We start from the raw sequence: 22,332 nt of genomic DNA on the forward strand, positions 1-22,332 counted from the left end.
GGTCAGACCAGTTCAAGAGTCTCGGGGGAGAGTGCTGCTGACTCCAGTGTCCTGCAGCTAAAGCAGCCTCACTGCTTCACAAGGCAGGTGAGGCTGTCAGGACGTGAGTACAGGTAGCCTAGGACTGAAAGGCATGTCTCTGAGCCCTGTGAGGGGCTGCTATGTGCATCGACCAAGGTAGGGCTGTATGTTCACTAGTTTCCAAACTACCTCTTCCTCAAGTAGTAAGGCATTGTCACCTTACTACAGCAGTGTGAGGCAAAGGTCCTTTTTCACAGGCAGGAAAACCAAGACAGAGAAGGGTGACTTGCTCACAATTACCCAGCAGGTCAGAAGTGATTAGAACCAAGGTATTGTTCATCCATTCCTGACCTATATGTGCACAGGTGTGACTGTATACTTAATGCAGAAAGCACTGCTGCACATGGATGTGTTCCCCAGGCTGGCTGTACTCTGTGGTGAGGATGTGATTCCTCCCAGTGTATCTGTGTAAGCTGGGAGAGAATCCAGGTGAATTTTGAGCTCCTCCACCTAAAAGAAGGGCCAATCCCCAAGTCCAACATAATTGCTTTGGACATCCTTTTAGGCATCAAAAGGCCAGTGCACCTTTTGAATTTTTGTTCTAAATGAACTATTTTGGTATTCCAAAACCTTGGGGGTCTCAATGTTCAAGCTCCCTGGACTCCAGACCCCATCTGGCCGGCACCCCCAGCAGGGTGTGGTTTATCAGGAGAATCTTGCGTGGAGGTTTGGGTGGTTCCTTCAGGAGGTGGGACTCCTCCATAGCACTGAAGGCTAGCCCGCATCTCATGGTGTGTGTCAACTTCTCCCCTCACCTTCCTCTCACCACCCCCACAGAGTGACTGGCTGCGAGGAGCACAGGGGGTGGCGTTTCCATGTCTCACTGGCTCAGAAGGCAATAGCGGCATATTGACTTTACATAAAACTGTGTAAAATGTGGAAAAGACTCAGCATGTTGATCAAACAATAAACTGTCCTAATTCTCAACACAGAGTCTCCTGTCTGATGTTTCTAAGTGGTGTAGTCACACAAGGGGGTTCAGAAAGGCTTCCTCAAGTCGGTGCTCCACAAACACCCTTCTTTTCTGTCTGGGAGGTATGTCCCTCTCCTAAAGCCCTTTGCTTCCTCCTCCTCTCACCTGGTCTCTCCACTAATTCTGAAGGGGAAGGTAGGACAGACTGATGAGATTGAATGTACACTCATTTCCATTCCACAATTTCCGTTCTGCCTAAAGGCTGACGGACAGGAGACCTCAGGCAGAACTGAGACTCAGAGATATGTGATCTTTTCCTTCATCCCCGCTCTGCAGTTACCATGGCTGGGTGTTAGGAAGGTGTGTGCAGGGACTGGATCTCTCTTCCTTTTGGTGACTTCCAAAAAGCCATTTAAAGGCAAGAATTTAAGGTGAGCCATAATCACCTTTGAGGTGTACCAAGCTGCCACATACCACCCCGCAACCTCACCCCACACCAACCAGGAAGCATCAGGCCTCAGTCATCTCCAAGCTAAAAGGTGCCCTGAAGGCTAGGATAGTTCTGGGACCATTCCAAAGAGGACACAAAAGCCAAGGTTAATGGGGCAGAATTGCCTTGGCCTGAGATGCTAGCTGCATTAGAAACTTACCTCCTGGGGCTTGGAGTAGGCCAAGTTCACCAGGTCTCATTCTTCAAGTCCAACTTCACAAATTACCTCTCCCCTTTAGTTCCTAAAGGTTCTGGAACATTCTCCAATCTGCTACTTCAATGAAGTCATCTCTATGACAGACAGGAAGCAGTTGCCCCTACCCACTAAGCCTTACTTTTTCTGCCTGTCAGAAGTAAAACATGAGGTAGAGCAGGTACAGGAGATAGCAAATGGCAGAGGCCTATAAGCCAAAGTGTGGGTGTTGTATGGGGTAGATTACAGCCAGAATAAAGCTGTTCCAGGGCAAGCAATCATTCCCCAAGGTGATGGTATTCAGGGCAAGAAAATTTCAGAGAGCAAAGGGAGTGAGTAATCTCGCTGTAGAGTGTTTAAACTCATACACGTCCAGCAGTCTTACCTGCCAGAATAAGGAAGCACCCTCTGGCTCACTGACATTAATGATGAAGAATGCCACGCACAGCACTGCTGGGAATCACCCAGACGCGAACGTGGAGATTTTGGTCTTCGCGAAATGCCCTGCCTAAACTGGACAGTGTGGCACCCAGGGGTGCTGCCCTGGGGGCGTTTTCCTCATCACAGCAGCTGTGCTTTGCTGCCCAGTGACCAAGAGTGGAAAAAGGAGCTTTGATAATCTTATGCTAAAAAAGTTTGTAAAAGAAAAAGCATTCCGGCTGAAACAAGATGATCTCCGTGACCACAATACCAAGTGCTCACACATACCAGGGCCACAGGGAAACACTGGGATCCTAAGAAGCACCAATAAAGGGGCCATCAAGCAGCAGCCCTGGTTGGGGCTCCATAGCTGGCACAGCAGGACAAGTGAGGGCGGCCCTGGGGCACTTGACAGTGCAGCCATGGTGGAGTTCACACAAGTCATGAGATGGGAGGGGAGCAGGGGCTACTTGGAAGAGGCACCGTTTTAACCTCAGATGGGACCGTATGCCTCTAAGGGAATCACGCTTTTTACTTCCAGGGCCTGGGGCGGTGTCTTGCCCAGCTGAAATGGTATTTAGGGCTTTAGAACTGAAAGGGAAGTGGAATTACTTTCCTAAGCAGAAGCAGCCAGGTGTAGTAGTCACCCTTCTTTAAATATGCGAAGGGCTGATATAGAGGAGCTAAGCATCTTAATTGCTAGTATCTTTCAGGTGACATGGGCATAGACCAATGGGCATAGGCCAGTTGACGCTTTGATAATTTTGTGCTAAACTCAAAGAAAGAAAAAGAAGAAAAGGCATAATAATCTAGCTGAAATTATCTCAAGTAAACAGAACATGGCCAAGTGCCTCATGCTGGAATCTCAGGAGGCACTGACACAGGGACCACAGGAAGGTAAGTGGCAGACCCCAGACGCTTTCCATCAGCAGCAGTTGTTCTTGCTCAGGAATGAGGACCCGGTACAAGCTGTCAGGCTCCTGGCAGCAGAGGCTGCCAAGGCCCTAGAACTGGACACCTTGAAAAGGTGTTTCAAGAAAGCCAGAATAAAGAACCACATGGCCAGTGCCCAGAGTCTTCTTGGTCTACACCACCCACTGGAAGATCCCACCTCAGAACCAGACAGTAACTTCCCAACAGAGTGCCCATGGCTTGTTCATCACAGCTGCCCCTCCACCAGCAGCCTCTCGCCACAGCCTTATGGAACAGGTCATTTGTATCACATGGCAGCGGTTCTGGGAACAGGTCTTGGTGCCCATACACACAAGGGGCATGTTAACTAACACTGCCATGTTAGTTCCAAGCACAGCTATCTCATACATGACAGTCATCCCCAGTCTACCTGTCCTCATAACCTGACAGCCCTCTTTCCACTTGTCTTCCATATCTCAAGAAAAAATGGAATGACTTTGCCCTCGTGACTACAGGGCCACAAAAGGATACCACCAGAGCAGAGATCACATTTGACCACTTTTTTCCATCCTGTTAAAAACCCTTCCCAGGCTGCCAAGGACTAATCACCATGACCTCATCCTGGCCCAAACCGTCAAGAACAGGATGGCTGTAGTACAGAAGTAGTAAGCAGGCTGATATCCCAGGAGGGACTTTGCACCCTGCTTGCTTACTTCACCCTGTTAAGAAAAGCAGAGCTTAGGGTCCCAAAGACTTAAGGCACATGAAAAAGCTAAAGGCACACCTGATACTCCAGGCCGGATCGCCTCAAAGTGTGTGCCCAAGATCCCCACGTGACGGTACTGCGCTGGCCAACCATGCAGCTTCCGGAGCCCACACCGGACCTACTATTGAAACAGAATGCCTAAGGGCCAGGTCCTCAAGTCAGCTTGTTTAACAAGTACTGTAGGTAATTCTGACAAATCTTAACATTTGAAAATCTCTCAAGATTGCAGATATAACTTTCCTATTTTTAGAAGACCATGTTTATGCCTTGAATAAAACCCAACCTTGCTCTCCTTTAGTCACCTTTTTGGCATATTGCCTCCTCCAATAAACAAAAAGAAAAAAAGGCTAAAAAAGAACATGTGCCTCTTGACAGGCATCAAGCCATTGGCTTTTATTCCATCAACAGTGAGCGCCTAATGATTATGAGAACGTGTGGCATTCATCACATGCCTTCCTGAGGGTCGGATCACTTTTCTTAGCTGCTTCCTTAAGCTACCACTTCACTAATAGGGAAAGGGCAAGAAAGAGTCCATAAGACAGTAAGAACACCAGTAGCAATGAGCCTCTCAAATAAGAACAGTGACAAAGTCTAAAGACTTCTCTGTTTCTGGTGGCATTTTTCATACACCAGCAGCACTGCTAAGGGCCCGGCAGAAGGCGCGCTGGAGTGTTCTGCCAGCACGGCAGTGGATCCTGGTGATACATACTTACCCAGAGCCCCTAAGTGAACCGCAGGCAGAGACACGCTACACAGCAGGCAGAGGCTTGGGCCGTGGTGTATGTGGGACAGGGACCACATTCAAACTCTGATGTGAATAGCCCCATGCTTTTACTTGGCTCTCCCTGATCCCTCACGACCAGGTGAGGTGCCCCTGCTGTGTGCTCCCATAGCACCCTGTACCTCCCCTACTATGGTTCTTATGACACGGTCCTATGACTGGCTGCTCGCCTGTCCCCCCCACCTCCCCCACCCCGTGTGTCTCCTCTGAAACTTCAGGTGAGTCTGTCCCGGGATAAGGGACTTGGTTCCTGTGTGCACTTGCAATCTTTGGGCCCTGGGGACTTGGAGTTAGGCCTGAATTCTAACATGTCTGTACTCACCATATCATTCTATTTCATTTCTTTAAGCCAGACAGATTGCTTTATTTACCAAGAAATGTATTAATTATTTATAAAAGCCATAAAAAAACATTTAAGAAGGCAGCAAAGGACATCGCTTTTAAAAGGCAGACTTTTTTTTTTTTTTTTGCATTGATGAATACGCGCTTCAAAACTCTGCAGAGAATTTTTTTCATTTCCTATCTGTTCCATAGCGTTTTAGCTAAAGGTACAATATAAGAGCTGATCGAGCAACACATGAAGATAGCCTAGGAGCCCTCAGCCACCCAGTGGAACCTACCAGTTTCTAAATCTCCCTATATTTCCCGGTTACGGGAAACCACTAGAACACACAGACTCTTGGCAAGTAGGGGTTAGCATTTAAAGTTCTACCATCTAGGAGTGGCTCCACGGGTTCATGAATGTGTGTTTCAGAAGTGCCATAGGCTGGAGTGTGGGCACCTCACTGAGCTGATGAGAAACAGAGCCCACTGCCTCGCATTCACACCTCCACTCTGTGTTGCTGCTTTCTACCTGCCTTTAAATGTGGGGAAAACCATATTGTAATTGGATCTACAAATGTGAGAATTCACAGAGGACTAGGGAATGTACTGCAAGGAAAGCCAGGGGCAACTGCAAATCAACTGGTTCCATAAAAAGGCAGATTTGTTTCCAGGAAGAAGGGACCAAAGCACAAAAGCAGAGGATAAGAGAACTTTTCAGGTTAAAACATTCTTATGATAATATCCTCTCATGTTGAGTCTGCCTTGTTATGTCACAAAGACCTTGACCCTACATCAAGCACAAGCTAAAGGGATATTACATACACCTTACCAGAAGCAAGGTACACGAGTCAAATGAAAATGACCACAGATGGAAAAGAAGTAGTAAAGAAGACCTGAAGTTTAAAAAAAAATCCCAAACTGGTTTCAACAGTAATTTGTTTCCGGAACAAGGAACTGTTTCTAACCTTATTTTGTACGACTTCTTTATCAACTCTGAGATCTATGCTTTTCCAAAGCTGTCGGTCACAGACAAATCCACATCTTCTGCTCAGGCGATTTTAGCCAGCCATTTCTCCAAGTCCTGGATGTCAGCAGGGCCACTGTCCCCTTTTCCACCCTTGGCACTACACTCCAGGAACTCCACTTTGAGGGGCAACTGTGAAAATTCAAACTCTTTGCCTTTCTTTCCCAGCTGAGTGGGGACGGTGCTGGAACTGTCCAGTGTGCTGGGGGCAGCAGAACGGGTGACTCGTAAGGTGTTGCTGGAAGACAAATGGTAAACAAGTCAGGAAGCAAAAAGTTTAATTTTTATGTGGCAATTCAGGCCTTTAAGGAATCAAATTAGTTCCTAAATATTTCAACACTCAAATACATAACCTTGAATTATACCATCTGCCTAGTAATCCTTTGCATTTGTACATCACTCTCTTAGACAGGTGAGATAGGCTCCAGCCTTACACAGCTAGTGACAGGGAAGTCGTGGACCCAGGTCAATGCCACCTTTCAGCTTGGTGCCCCTAAGCTAGGATCTCCTGAACAACGCCATTCTGGAATATATTCTTAAATAAAGTACATTTTTTTATAGTGTGTTATAAAAACTTAGTTTCTGGGAGTACGTGTGGGTAGACAGGGTATTTATTTTTATCTTGATTCTGTTTGGATATGGAGCTTAGAAATCCATGAACTCCAGATTCCTGTGTCTACTTTGGGCAAAATTACTATTCTCCAGCCTCTAACCACTAAGACCGTCCCTTATTGCTACCTGCTGGCTGCAATAAAGAAGTGTATGTTGTTGTGTGCCATCGGGTCCATTCCGACTCATAGCAACCCTACAGGACAGAGTAGAAAACTGCCCAATAGGGTTTCCAGGGCTAAAATCTTTATGAAAGCAGACTGCCACATCTTTCTCCTGTGGAGTGGATTAGAACTGCCGACCTTTCAGTTGGCAGCCGAACGCTCAACCACTGCAACACCATGGCTTCTTAAAGAGATGTGTAAGCAACACGAATTTTTCTCAGAAGAAATCATTTTTCTACCTCTCCCACCCTTTCAAGAAACAGAGGAATCACATGATACCTATCTGCTTTTTACAAAATAAAGCATTTCTTGATTCTGCAAGGGTACCTGAAATTGAATGGAGACCCGCAGGCTGAACTACACAGTGCCTTAGTTCAGGGACAGACACATACACAAGCAGTAGAGGCATTTAAAAACAATACATAATTAATAACAAAATTCAGAATAGTATTTATCTCTTGAGGGAAAGAGGGAAAAGCTTTTGGGAGAAACAACAGGGGCCTGCCTCCTAAGCAAACTGGTGGGTGCACAGGTATTCATTTTAGTTTTCTTTAAACTCCACGCATGTGTCACATTTACTCTTTCATATGTAAGATATATTTTACAATAAAAAATTTTCAAGATAGAAAAACATTAAATGTATTTATTTAGCCTTTGCCACAGGGTTATGCAGATAGAGTAAACCTTGATTTTAGAAGATTAGGAAAGTGTTTCAAAGCTGGTAAGGCGTAATTCTGACTAACAACGGATTAGACTAACTTAATTCATGTTAATCTTTACAACTTTCCAACATTTCACTTCACTGCTTGGTCTGTTTTTCTATGGCTCTTAATAGTGAAAAACAAATGGACTAGGGCAAATACGTCTTTTAAATATTGGAAGACTTGGACTATGCTGTTAAAAAAAAAAAACTGATATGCAAATAACATTATGATAGCCTTTGTTCCCCAAAACAATTTCTCACAATTGCAACTAAATTTTTAGAAAAAACCAAATCAGCTACCTGTTCCAATTCCCTTAGCCTAGTAACAGCAATGTGTACAGCCTCAAGAGAGTGAGCATCAAGCGTATGGCAAGAAAAGATGGTAAAAATGCAACTTTAGAAGGCATAGAAACCTTGGGAAATGATTTAGCCAGGACCAGCAAAATTTTTCTGCAAAGGGCCAGAAATCAAACATTTTAGGCTTTGTGGGCTGCATTCAGTCTCTGTGGCATATTCTTCTTTTTTTTTTAACAGCCCTTTAAAAATGTAAAACCATTCTTAGCTTGCAGACCCCTGGGCAGGACTGTGCCAACCCCTGGCGCAACCCATCCTCTACCAGCCCTAAGCTCTGAGTACAGGAGCTGCGTCATATGTCTCCCTATGGCCATGGGCTCAGAGAGGCCTGGCGTGCAGCAGACGCACCGTAGGTGCCTGTTAAGTTAATAAAGGAGCAGATAAATTGTCGTCAGGAAAAAAAAAACGTGCTAAAGGTTGAATTCACACACTTTTCCTTATTAGATCTTTTTCTTTAAAAAAAGTCCTTACACAAAAGAAATAAAAAAAAAATTGGCTTTATTAAAATGTGGATCTTTTTCTGTGTAAGCAAGCTTTTGGCTGGCTCTTATAAGCTGGCAGAACACAAAGACATGCTAGATTCCTTAAAATTCAAAAGCTTATAGCTCAATTCATAAATTTTTAAATACTAAAAGCAAGCTAAATGATATTGCTAAAGTAGCTTGAAAACATAAAAGAAGCTATGAAAATGGTGTATTTTTTAATTCTTCCTACTTGTTCCTATTTAGTCAACAATAATTTCCAATGGCTTTAAAATTTTTTAACTTCTAAAATCTTTAATTTCTATTAACATGTAACAGTAAAATAAATTGAGTGTAACCTTTTCAATAAATCTGAGATCTTCTCATGAAGATTAAAAATCTCTATAAGGATCCCATTAAGGCTTTTATAATTCCATTAATTCTCCCACCAAGTATTTAACAAGTATATTTTACACTAATCTGCAGCTTTATTGTGATAATTATACAGAACCAAAGAAAAGAACTACGAATATGCGGTTAAGATACGTAATTACCCAGTAGGCCTCGTTCACACTTACAGTTCTTTTTCAAGCTGCTGCTGAATTAACTTTGCTGATTTTGCCATTGCAATATCTGTAAAGAAATAAATACACTGTTGTCATTTAAACCAGAAAGAATCTTCCCAAGACTTCTGGAACAGACGGAAAATTCCTATTTAAACCAGTAATTTTCTTGCCCCCTCCTTTTTTTTTTAAAAAGACAGTGTTTTATCGCTAGCTCCTTCTCTATCAAAAGTAAGCTTTATATCTGCACATAAAGGTTTTCCTAAGATAATGCTTATAAATATACTATGTTGGTGACCCTAAAAATGACTTCGGCTCTTTCACTACAGTTTTCTACACCTTACCAAAACCCAAAAACAACCCGCTACCGCTAAGTTGGTTCTGACTCATAGCAACCCTGTAAGACAGAGCAGAACTGCCCAGAGGGTTTCCAAGACTGCCACAGCTTTCTCTTGCGGAACAGTTGGTAGGCTCGAACACCCGACCTTGTGTTTCACTTAGCAGCCAAGTGCTTAACCACTGCACCACCAGGGCTCCTTCTACACCTTGCAGACCTTTTAAATGAACACATATGTAGGTCCAGCCAATATTAACAAAAAGAAAACCTGCCAACTTTGTAATTTTAAGAAGAGCTTTAAGTCGAACAGATAATACCCTACTCGTCATTTAAAGGTAAAGTTAGCTATTTTCAGCTGCTACTTATAGGATCAAAAAAAAAAAAAATTTTTTTTTTTTTTTTACTTATAGGGTCGCTATGAGTCGGAATCTACTCGACGGCATTGGGTGGGTGTTTTACTCAGATGATATATTAAAGCATCAACTGCACAACAGATAAGGAGTAAGGGGTAGTTTGACACAAAGCAGATGCCCGATAAATGTTAATTCCCCTCCTTATACTGAATAAGAAATAAAGAGAGGGTCAAGGAATAATTCGAACACTACATTCCTGATTTGGCATTGTTAGGGCTATTACCTGATCACTTCTGAGAAACGTCTCGGGCTCTTCTTAGACACAGAATTTTAGATCAGAAAGAGGCCCATGGAGATCATCTAGTCCAGCTGTCTTATTTTACAGGTAATGGAACTAAAAACCAGTTTAACTGGTTGTGACTAGAAAGTTTTTTAACAGGTAGCAGGTTAAAGAACTTTCTGCAAACTTTCTTTGATAAATTTTGCTGCATGGTAAACTTATTTGAAAGGAGACTCTAGCCTGTCCCTCCAAAGCTGTGTGTATGATACATCATCCATCCAATCAGCTTAACTCGCTGAAGTAAGATAATTTATAACTGAAAAGAAAAAACACCAAATCAAGGGAAAATTGTTAATAGTCTCTGTTTGTTGTCTTCTTTAAAACAGCCTGGTAAGAAAGGTGACAAAAACGTCGGGGCAAAAATAGATTTTAAGATTTAAAATTCTTGAATTTATGGTACATTACACAGCAACTATCTCTCATCCTCAATAATAAAACTCATAGGTAATTATACTAATTCTTAGTAGCAATCCCAGAAAAATCTCTATTACTACTGCCAGAAAATATGACAGAACCTTGCTTATTGCAGGCTATTAAAAATGACGGTATATTCTTCAGACCCATAGTGTCGATGAGAACTTGATACAGGAACTCAGCCACGTCTTTCACCTCTCGCTGGAACGCTGCACTATCCACAACAAACACCATAGCCCTGGGGGGAAAACCAGAAAAGCCAGCGTGTGAACACGCATCATATTGTAGTGCAGCATCATCTTGGAAAAAATGTATCCTTAATTCCACCCAGTCGGTCCTAGTAAATAACACACACACACATGCAGATGTGTGCACATGCTCTCACACAACACAAATGCTCATAACAAAGAACTACTGAGCACTACTATGTATCAATGACTGTAGCTGAAAGATAATAAGAAATGATGCCTGCCCTCAAAGTCCAAGAAGTCATATACAGAACAGTGTGATAAAATGTGAGGAGAGACCTGTGTACACAGTATAAAAGGAAGAAAGAAGAAAATCATTTAAGTGAGACACCAGATCATGGAGGCCATTAAAGACAAATACTGTATGAGACCATTATTATAAAAACACATGAAAATGTCTGCACACATAAAAAGCCATCTTTGATGGTTATGAGAGAGAAGAGGCATGGGGAGGGAAAAGCACTGACTAGACAAGTGGTAGCTCTGGTGAAGGGTAAGACAGTACACAGTCCAGGAGAAGTCACCACCACCTGACCAGGACACAGTCACAGGAGAAGTCACCACCACCTGACCAGGACACAGTCCAGGAGAAGTCACCACCACCTGACCAGGACACAGTCACAGGAGAAGTCACCACCACCTGACCAGGACACAGTACAGGAGAAGTCACCACCACCTGACCAGGACACAGTCCAGGAGAAGTCACCACCACCTGACCAGGACACAGTCCAGGAGAAGTCACCACCACCTGACCAGGACACAGTCACAGGAGAAGTCACCACCACCTGACCAGGACACAGTCACAGGAGAAGTCACCACCACCTGACCAGGACACAGTCCAGGAGAAGTCACCACCACCTGACCAGGACACAGTCCAGGAGAAGTCACCACCACCTGACCAGGACACAGTCCAGGAGAAGTCACCACCACCTGACCAGGACACAGTCCAGGAGAAGTCACCACCACCTGACCAGGACACAGTCACAGGAGAAGTCACCACCACCTGACCAGGACACAGTCACAGGAGAAGTCACCACCACCTGACCAGGACACAGTCCAGGAGAAGTCACCACCACCTGACCAGGACACAGTCCAGGAGAAGTCACCACCACCTGACCAGGACACAGTCCAGGAGAAGTCACCACCACCTGACCAGGACACAGTCCAGGAGAAGTCACCACCACCTGACCAGGACACAGTCACAGGAGAAGTCACCACCACCTGACCAGGACACAGTCACAGGAGAAGTCACCACCACCTGACCAGGACACAGTCACAGGAGAAGTCACCACCACCTGACCAGGACACAGTCACAGGAGAAGTCACCACCACCTGACCAGGACACAGTCACAGGAGAAGTCACCACCACCTGACCAGGACACAGTCCAGGAGAAGTCACCACCACCTGACCAGGACACAGTCACAGGAGAAGTCACCACCACCTGACCAGGACACAGTCACAGGAGAAGTCACCACCACCTGACCAGGACACAGTCCAGGAGAAGTCACCACCACCTGACCAGGACACAGTCCAGGAGAAGTCACCACCACCTGACCAGGACACAGTCCAGGAGAAGTCACCACCACCTGACCAGGACACAGTCCAGGAGAAGTCACCACCACCTGACCAGGACACAGTCACAGGAGAAGTCACCACCACCTGACCAGGACACAGTCACAGGAGAAGTCACCACCACCTGACCAGGACACAGTCACAGGAGAAGTCACCACCACCTGACCAGGACACAGTCACAGGAGAAGTCACCACCACCTGACCAGGACACAGTCCAGGAGAAGTCACCACCACCTGACCAGGACACAGTCCAGGAGAAGTCACCACCACCTGACCAGGACACAGTCACAGGAGAAGTCACCACCACCTGACCAGGACACAGTACAGGAGAAGTCACCACCACCTGACCAGGACACAGTCACAGGAGAAGTCACCACCACCTGACCAGGACACAGTCACAGGAGAAGTCACCACCACCTGACCAGGACACAGTCCAGGAGAAGTCACCACCACCTGACCAGGACACAGTCCAGGAGAAGTCACCACCACCTGACCAGGACACAGTCCAGGAGAAGTCACCACCACCTGACCAGGACACAGTCCAGGAGAAGTCACCACCACCTGACCAGGACACAGTCACAGGAGAAGTCACCACCACCTGACCAGGACACAGTCCAGGAGAAGTCACCACCACCTGACCAGGACACAGTCACAGGAGAAGTCACCACCACCTGACCAGGACACAGTCACAGGAGAAGTCACCACCACCTGACCAGGACACAGTCCAGGAGAAGTCACCACCACCTGACCAGGACACAGTACAGGAGAAGTCACCACCACCTGACCAGGACACAGTCACAGGAGAAGTCACCACCACCTGACCAGGACACAGTCACAGGAGAAGTCACCACCACCTGACCAGGACACAGTCACAGGAGAAGTCACCACCACCTGACCAGGACACAGTCCAGGAGAAGTCACCACCACCTGACCAGGACACAGTCCAGGAGAAGTCACCACCACCTGACCAGGACACAGTCACAGGAGAAGTCACCACCACCTGACCAGGACACAGTACAGGAGAAGTCACCACCACCTGACCAGGACACAGTCCAGGAGAAGTCACCACCACCTGACCAGGACACAGTCACAGGAGAAGTCACCACCACCTGACCAGGACACAGTCACAGGAGAAGTCACCACCACCTGACCAGGACACAGTCCAGGAGAAGTCACCACCACCTGACCAGGACACAGTCCAGGAGAAGTCACCACCACCTGACCAGGACACAGTCCAGGAGAAGTCACCACCACCTGACCAGGACACAGTCCAGGAGAAGTCACCACCACCTGACCAGGACACAGTCACAGGAGAAGTCACCACCACCTGACCAGGACACAGTCCAGGAGAAGTCACCACCACCTGACCAGGACACAGTCACAGGAGAAGTCACCACCACCTGACCAGGACACAGTCACAGGAGAAGTCACCACCACCTGACCAGGACACAGTCCAGGAGAAGTCACCACCACCTGACCAGGACACAGTACAGGAGAAGTCACCACCACCTGACCAGGACACAGTCACAGGAGAAGTCACCACCACCTGACCAGGACACAGTCACAGGAGAAGTCACCACCACCTGACCAGGACACAGTCACAGGAGAAGTCACCACCACCTGACCAGGACACAGTCCAGGAGAAGTCACCACCACCTGACCAGGACACAGTCCAGGAGAAGTCACCACCACCTGACCAGGACACAGTCACAGGAGAAGTCACCACCACCTGACCAGGACACAGTACAGGAGAAGTCACCACCACCTGACCAGGACACAGTCACAGGAGAAGTCACCACCACCTGACCAGGACACAGTACAGGAGAAGTCACCACCACCTGACCAGGACACAGTCCAGGAGAAGTCACCACCACCTGACCAGGACACAGTCACAGGAGAAGTCACCACCACCTGACCAGGACACAGTCACAGGAGAAGTCACCACCACCTGACCAGGACACAGTCACAGGAGAAGTCACCACCACCTGACCAGGACACAGTCACAGGAGAAGTCACCACCACCTGACCAGGACACAGTCCAGGAGAAGTCACCACCACCTGACCAGGACACAGTACAGGAGAAGTCACCACCACCTGACCAGGACACAGTACAGGAGAAGTCACCACCACCTGACCAGGACACAGTCACAGGAGAAGTCACCACCACCTGACCAGGACACAGTCACAGGAGAAGTCACCACCACCTGACCAGGACACAGTCACAGGAGAAGTCACCACCGCCTGACCAGGACACAGTCCAGGAGAAGTCACCACCGCTTGACCAGGACACAGTCCAGGAGAAGTCACCACCACCTGACCAGGACACAGTCACAGGAGAAGTCACCACCACCTGACCAGGACACAGTCACAGGAGAAGTCACCACCACCTGACCAGGACACAGTCCAGGAGAAGTCACCACCACCTGACCAGGACACAGTACAGGAGAAGTCACCACCACCTGACCAGGACACAGTCACAGGAGAAGTCACCACCACCTGACCAGGACACAGTCACAGGAGAAGTCACCACCACCTGACCAGGACACAGTCACAGGAGAAGTCACCACCACCTGACCAGGACACAGTCCAGGAGAAGTCACCACCACCTGACCAGGACACAGTCCAGGAGAAGTCACCACCACCTGACCAGGACACAGTCACAGGAGAAGTCACCACCACCTGACCAGGACACAGTACAGGAGAAGTCACCACCACCTGACCAGGACACAGTCCAGGAGAAGTCACCACCACCTGACCAGGACACAGTCACAGGAGAAGTCACCACCACCTGACCAGGACACAGTCACAGGAGAAGTCACCACCACCTGACCAGGACACAGTCCAGGAGAAGTCACCACCACCTGACCAGGACACAGTCCAGGAGAAGTCACCACCACCTGACCAGGACACAGTCCAGGAGAAGTCACCACCACCTGACCAGGACACAGTCCAGGAGAAGTCACCACCACCTGACCAGGACACAGTCACAGGAGAAGTCACCACCACCTGACCAGGACACAGTCCAGGAGAAGTCACCACCACCTGACCAGGACACAGTCACAGGAGAAGTCACCACCACCTGACCAGGACACAGTCACAGGAGAAGTCACCACCACCTGACCAGGACACAGTCCAGGAGAAGTCACCACCACCTGACCAGGACACAGTACAGGAGAAGTCACCACCACCTGACCAGGACACAGTCACAGGAGAAGTCACCACCACCTGACCAGGACACAGTCACAGGAGAAGTCACCACCACCTGACCAGGACACAGTCACAGGAGAAGTCACCACCACCTGACCAGGACACAGTCCAGGAGAAGTCACCACCACCTGACCAGGACACAGTCCAGGAGAAGTCACCACCACCTGACCAGGACACAGTCACAGGAGAAGTCACCACCACCTGACCAGGACACAGTACAGGAGAAGTCACCACCACCTGACCAGGACACAGTCACAGGAGAAGTCACCACCACCTGACCAGGACACAGTACAGGAGAAGTCACCACCACCTGACCAGGACACAGTCCAGGAGAAGTCACCACCACCTGACCAGGACACAGTCACAGGAGAAGTCACCACCACCTGACCAGGACACAGTCACAGGAGAAGTCACCACCACCTGACCAGGACACAGTCACAGGAGAAGTCACCACCACCTGACCAGGACACAGTCACAGGAGAAGTCACCACCACCTGACCAGGACACAGTCCAGGAGAAGTCACCACCACCTGACCAGGACACAGTACAGGAGAAGTCACCACCACCTGACCAGGACACAGTACAGGAGAAGTCACCACCACCTGACCAGGACACAGTCACAGGAGAAGTCACCACCACCTGACCAGGACACAGTCACAGGAGAAGTCACCACCACCTGACCAGGACACAGTCACAGGAGAAGTCACCACCGCCTGACCAGGACACAGTCCAGGAGAAGTCACCACCGCTTGACCAGGACACAGTCCAGGAGAAGTCACCACCACCTGACCAGGACACAGTCACAGGAGAAGTCACCACCACCTGACCAGGACACAGTCCAGGAGAAGTCACCACCACCTGACCAGGACACAGTCACAGGAGAAGTCACCACCACCTGACCAGGACACAGTCACAGGAGAAGTCACCACCACCTGACCAGGACACAGTCCAGGAGAAGTCACCACCACCTGACCAGGACACAGTACAGGAGAAGTCACCACCACCTGACCAGGACACAGTACAGGAGAAGTCACCACCACCTGACCAGGACACAGTCACAGGAGAAGTCACCACCACCTGACCAGGACACAGTCACAGGAGAAGTCACCACCACCTGACCAGGACACAGTCCAGGAGAAGTCACCACCACCTGACCAGGACACAGTACAGGAGAAGTCACCACCACCTGACCAGGACACAGTACAGGAGAAGTCACCACCACCTGACCAGGACACAGTCACAGGAGAAGTCACCACCACCTGACCAGGACACAGTCACAGGAGAAGTCACCACCACCTGACCAGGACACAGTCCAGGAGAAGTCACCACCACCTGACCAGGACACAGTACAGGAGAAGTCACCACCACCTGACCAGGACACAGTACAGGAGAAGTCACCACCACCTGACCAGGACACAGTCACAGGAGAAGTCACCACCACCTGACCAGGACACAGTCACAGGAGAAGTCACCACCACCTGACCAGGACACAGTCACAGGAGAAGTCACCACCACCTGACCAGGACACAGTACAGGAGAAGTCACCACCACCTGACCAGGACACAGTACAGGAGAAGTCACCACCACCTGACCAGGACACAGTCACAGGAGAAGTCACCACCACCTGACCAGGACACAGTCACAGGAGCTTCACAGACACATCCAAAAGCTCCCGAGCTGAGGGCTGGGGACCATGGTCCTGGGGGACATCTCGCTCAATTGGCATAACGCAGCCTATTGAAGAAAATGTGCTACATCTGACTGCGGTGAGTAGGGTCTTAAAGCCTGCAAGCAGCCATCTAATATACATCTACCGGTCCCACCCCGGCTGCAGCAAAGGAGAATGAAGACCAAAGACACGAGAAATGAAGAAGACCAAAGACAAAAAGGAAAGATTAGTCCAAAGGACTAACAGACCACAACCTCCATCAGACTGAGCACAAACAACTAGCTGGTGCCCAGTTACCACAACTGACTGCTCTGGCGGGGATCACGATAGAGGGTCCCGGACAGAGCGAGACAAAAATGTAGAACAAAATTCAAATTCACACACACACACAAACAGGCTTGCTGGTCTGATAGACATTGAAGAAACCCCAGAGTATGGCCCCGACCTACCCTTTTAAGTCAGTACGGAAGTCATTCCTGAGGTTCACCCTTCAGCCAAAGATTAGACAGGTCTACAGAACCAACAATAACACACATGAGGGACGTGCTCCATGGTTCAATCACGTGTAAGAGACTAATGGGCGTACCAGCCCAAAAGCAAAGAAGAGAATATAGGAAGAGACAGGAAAACTGAATGAACAGAACAGAAAACCTGGGGTGGAAAAGAGGAGAGTACTGACACACTGTGTGGTTGGCAACCAATGTCACAAAATAATCTGTGTATTAACTGTTTAACGAGAAACTAATTTGCTCTCTAAAAGTTCACCTAACTCACAATAAAGAAAAATAAATAAATAAATGAGACCGGATCAAAGAAGACTTAAAGGATGGATGTTAACGGCTGAGCTGAACTTTAGCAAGACCAAGTTATGGGGCACAAACTGTGGAAAGTAGTATGGGCAAGACACAAAGCAATAAAATAACATGGCCTAGTGAACTCAAAGTAAGCTGGTACCTCAGGGGTGTGGGTAAATGCTGGAAAAAGAAGGACGTCACACACTAACTTATGGGGTTTACATTTTTCTACCTCACGAAGAATGTTGTTGTTTGTTGTTAGGTGCCATCAAGTTGGTTCCAACTCACGGTGAGATGTACAGCAGAACGAAACACTGCCTGGTCCTGCACCATCCTCACAATTGTTGTTATACTTAAGCCCACTGTTGCAGCCACTGTGTCAATCTATCCCATTGAGGGTCTTCCTCTTTTTTTTCTACTTTACTGAGCATGAGGTCATTCTCCGGGGACTGAACCCTCCTGACAACAATGTCTAAAGTATGTGAGACGTAGTCTCACCATCCTTGCTTCTAAGGAGCATTCTGGTTGTACTTCTTCCAAGACAGATTTGTTTGTTCTTTTGGCAGCCCAGGATATATTCAATATTCTTCTCCACCACCACAATTCAAAGGCGTCAATTCTTCTCCGGTCTTCTGATTCATCACCCGGCTTTCCACATGCATAGGAGGCGACTGAAAACGCCAGGGCTCGGGTCAGGTGCACCTTAGTCTTCAAGGTGACATCCTTGCTTTTCAACACTTTAAAGAGGTCTTTTGCAGGAGATCTGCCCAATGCATCTTTTCATTTCTTGACTGCTGCTTTTAGGGGTGTTGACTGTGGATCCAAGGAAAATGAAATCCTTGACAACTTCAATCTTTTCCCCATTTATCACAATGTTGCTTACTGTTTCAGTTGTGAAGATTTTTTGTTTTCTTTATGTTGAGGTGCAATCCGTACTGAAGGCTGTGGTCTCTGATCTTCACCAGTAAGTGCTTCAAGTCCTCTTCACTTTCAGCAAGCAAGGTCGTATCATCTGTGTAACAAAGGCTGTTAATGAGTCTTCCTCCAATCCTGATGCCCCATTCTTCTTCCTATAGTCCAGCTTCTCAGATTACTTGCTCAGCATACAGATTAAATCGGAAAAGTGAAAGGAGAGAACCCTGATGCACACCTTTCCTGACTTTAAATCACACAGTATCCCCCTGTTCTGTTCCAGGGACTGCCTCTTGGTCTAGATACAGGTTCCTCATGAGTACAATTAAGTATTCTGGGATTCCCATTCTTCGTAATGCTAGCCTTGATTTGCTATGATCCACACAGTCGAATGCCTTTGCAGAGTCAATAAAGCACAGGGAAACATTTCTCTGGTGTTCTCTGCTCTCAGCCAGGATCTATGTGACCTCAGCAATGACAGCCCTGGTTTCACCTCCTCTTCTGAATCCAGCTTGAATTTCTGGCAGCTCCTTGCTGATATGCTGCTGCAGCCACTTTTGAATGATCTTCAGCAAAATTTTACTTGTGTGTATATTAATGGTATTTTTCGATAATTTCCACATTCAGTGGGATCACCTTTCTTGGGAAGAGGCATAAATATAGATCTCTTCTAGTCAGTTGGCCAGGTAGCTGTCTTCCAAATTTCTTGGCACAGATGAGTGAGTACTTCCAGCGCTGCATCTGTTTGGTGAAACATCTCAATTGGTATTCCATCAACTCCTACAGCCTCATTTTTTGCCAGTGCCTTCAATGCAACTTGGACTTCTTCCTTCAGTACCATTGGTTCCTGCTCACATGGTACCTCCTGAAATGGTTTGAAGTCAACCAATTCTTTTTGGTATAGTGACTCTGTATATTCTTTCCATCTTCTTTTGATACTTCCTGAGTCGTTTAATATTTTCCCCACAGAATCTTTCAATTTTGCAACTTGAGACTTGAATATTGGTGCCTAAATGGAAGACAAATCTTAGAGGACAAACTAGAAGCAGTTAGAGCCCAACGTAAGGCAGCAAGCAGCCTCATGTGCCAAAAACAAAAAGATATCAAAGCTAAAGCACAGCAGCCCAGGGAAATCAGGGATAATATCAAAACTCTAGCCTTCAGAAGCAAGGGTTTTGGTGCACAGATGGAGACAGGCTGGGGAACTGGAACTGAAGCCCCTGCACAAAGCCTAGAACTCAAAAAGCAGTCTAATCCATGAAAGGGAAACAGAAAAACTCTACCATTGGCTCAGGGAAACCTTAAGGAAGTTCGATGGCTGAGGCCTTGGGGTGGGGGTTGGGTGAAGGGGAAAATAATCCAAGAGAAACTGAAACACCAGGCCTCCTGTGCCTCACACAAATGTGGGGTCTGACTTTACACCTCCTCATGTGTGAGATCCCCAAGCTGAAAGCTTTACATAAAATTTGGGCCAGATTCATTGAACCTCTAGGGCCCCAGTAGACATAAACAGAAACCCCTTCTGAAGAGAAACTTTCATATCCTAACGCATTAAAAAATAACAACCACAATAATAGCAACAACAAAACCCAATTCCCTTGAAGAGAAGTTTTGGATCAAAAATTACAAACCATAAAAGAAAACAAACTATTTTGAGGGAGAATAATCAGTAGCCCAAAAACCAGAAATAGAACAACTTATAAAATATGTTTGTTTAAAATTACTTAAGCGCATACTAGAGACCATAAAAGAATTGTTAGTTGCCATCGAGTCAATTCTGACTCATGGCAAACCCAGGATAGTATAAAAAAAAACAGGCTGATTTGAAAAAATAAGTATTTTAGAAGTGAAAAGTACAGTAAATGAAATTAATAACTTAATGGAAAAGCTAAGTAGGATTACTCTCAGCTGGAAAGAACATACTAAACTGGAAAGGAAATCTGAGGGAATCACACAATATGCAAGGTAGAAAGGTTTGGAAGACATGATGGAGAAGACACAAGAAAGGCAGAAATGGTAAGGTTCAATGACGTTAATAAGAGCTCCAGGAGATGAGAACTGAGAACGGCGAACAGCACTACCTGAAGAGATAGTGGTGAGACTCTTCCAGAACTGAAGATGTCAACGACACACTTGAATTCCAAGCACGACAAAGCTAAGTCTATCCCTGAACAAAAGAAAATCTACCCATGAACAGAGGGGGAAAAGGACAGATCACCCAAAATGAAATGACAATTAGATTGACAGCAGCCTCCTCGGCTGCAACAGGGTCTGAAGTCAGGAACAATGCTTTCAGTGTTTTTATTTTATACTCAACTCAGTCATTCAAAAATGAGGGCCAGATAAAGACAATTTCAAATAAACAAAGGACCAGAAATTTTACCACTTATTCACTCTCCCTGAAAAAACAGTATATTCAGTAAGAGAAAAACTAAACCTAAAAGGAAGGAGTAGAATGTAGAAAGCAACAGGGAGCAAATTACTCTGTAAACATCTTGGTAAATCTGTTATCACTGAACGTATGAGAAAAAATTACTAATTACTAAGGGGCTTAAAAAGGAGATAAAATAAAAGGAAGATGTGAAGAAGATCAAAGTTAAGGTATTTTAAGGTTCAGGAAAAGGAAATATGCATTATTAATTTTTGACTTTTGTTAAGAAGGCAATGTTAAAAAAAGGATTAAAAAAGAAGTCACAAATGTCTTTTTATTCAATCTGCATTATTGTGATTATGACTTATTTGAACTCATTTTTATCTTCAAATTTTGAAGATAATTTATATTTACCCAAAATACTTGGATCAAAGAGTAATCATACTGCAAGCTGTAAAATATTTAGACTTCACAACAGAAAAAACATTTTTAAGCCCAATTATGACAAAATTTACCCAAAAAGGAGGCACATTACCCACAATGAAATGTCACTGAGACAGATTTGTCTCAATTGTTTGAGGGATAAAAATCACACATTCTCATCTGTGACAGACTGCTCATCACCACCATCTTGTGGGCAAGGAAGCAATAACAAAATGTAAGCCCAGACATCTTCAAAAATAAGGGAAAAACCAAGTACCACGTTTCATCAAACCTAAGACACCATTAAGACATGTAATCATTTCTGGTGCCACTAAGAGAAATACTGCCAACTCAACTATGACACTGTTGACTATAAGAAGCATTCCAATTTTAAAGATGTTAAAATGTGGCACACTAATATTCACCTCCAGTTTTGATCAGTGTTAGAATGCAAACAAGAAGAAAGCATCTTAAACTGCAGCACAAGAATTTTCAGGAAGCACTTAAGAGTCAACTGAGTCTGGATATTAAAAGAAATGCAAATATCTCATTCTGAATTCCTTGAGGCATTAATTTTTGGTAATTTAAGAACTGACTTATATGTAATGTTGGACTTTAATAACTTCTAAGATTCCTCTTAGCTTTAAAATTCTTTAAGATTTTAATAATCCTACATGTCATTAAATTTGTTCTCAGAGTAAATGCGAAATTTAATACCAATGGTAATAAGAGTTAAAACTTCCCACTCTGAGAATCACTTTTTAAACATTATCTGTATAACCTTCACAAAAGCACCCCAGAACTGGCCGACCCCAAGGTTCGTACTCTTTCCACTCCAGCATCCCCGTGCTCCCTCCCAAGTACCACCAAAGCGGCTGCCAGCATGGGTGGCCTCAATACAGACTTCAGACAGACCCACTTCATTCCCTCCTA

At 46.3% G+C, this 22,332-nt stretch overlaps 1 protein-coding gene and 1 long non-coding RNA gene across 2 annotated transcripts in view; both read right to left on the minus strand.

The window, feature by feature from the left end:
* Positions 1-4,918: 4,918 nt before the first annotated feature.
* LOC126068172 (serotransferrin-like) overlaps positions 4,919-22,332 on the minus strand; it is a 73,113-nt gene continuing 55,699 nt past the window's right edge. The window contains 3 exon segments of the mRNA XM_049870605.1: positions 4,919-6,142; positions 8,774-8,828; positions 10,304-10,440. Coding sequence (XP_049726562.1) covers positions 5,929-6,142; positions 8,774-8,828; positions 10,304-10,440 — 406 coding nt within the window. The 3' untranslated portion in view covers positions 4,919-5,928.
* LOC126068173 (uncharacterized) lies at positions 14,043-22,331 on the minus strand. Its single transcript, XR_007515567.1, has 3 exons — positions 16,855-22,331; positions 15,907-16,015; positions 14,043-14,264 (listed from the first exon to the last, which is right to left on the minus strand). It is a non-coding gene; the product is annotated as an uncharacterized LOC126068173 (long non-coding RNA).

The sequence above is a fragment of the Elephas maximus genome, chromosome 26, assembly GCF_024166365.1.
Source record: "Elephas maximus indicus isolate mEleMax1 chromosome 26, mEleMax1 primary haplotype, whole genome shotgun sequence".
Classification (NCBI taxonomy): domain Eukaryota; kingdom Metazoa; phylum Chordata; class Mammalia; order Proboscidea; family Elephantidae; genus Elephas; species Elephas maximus.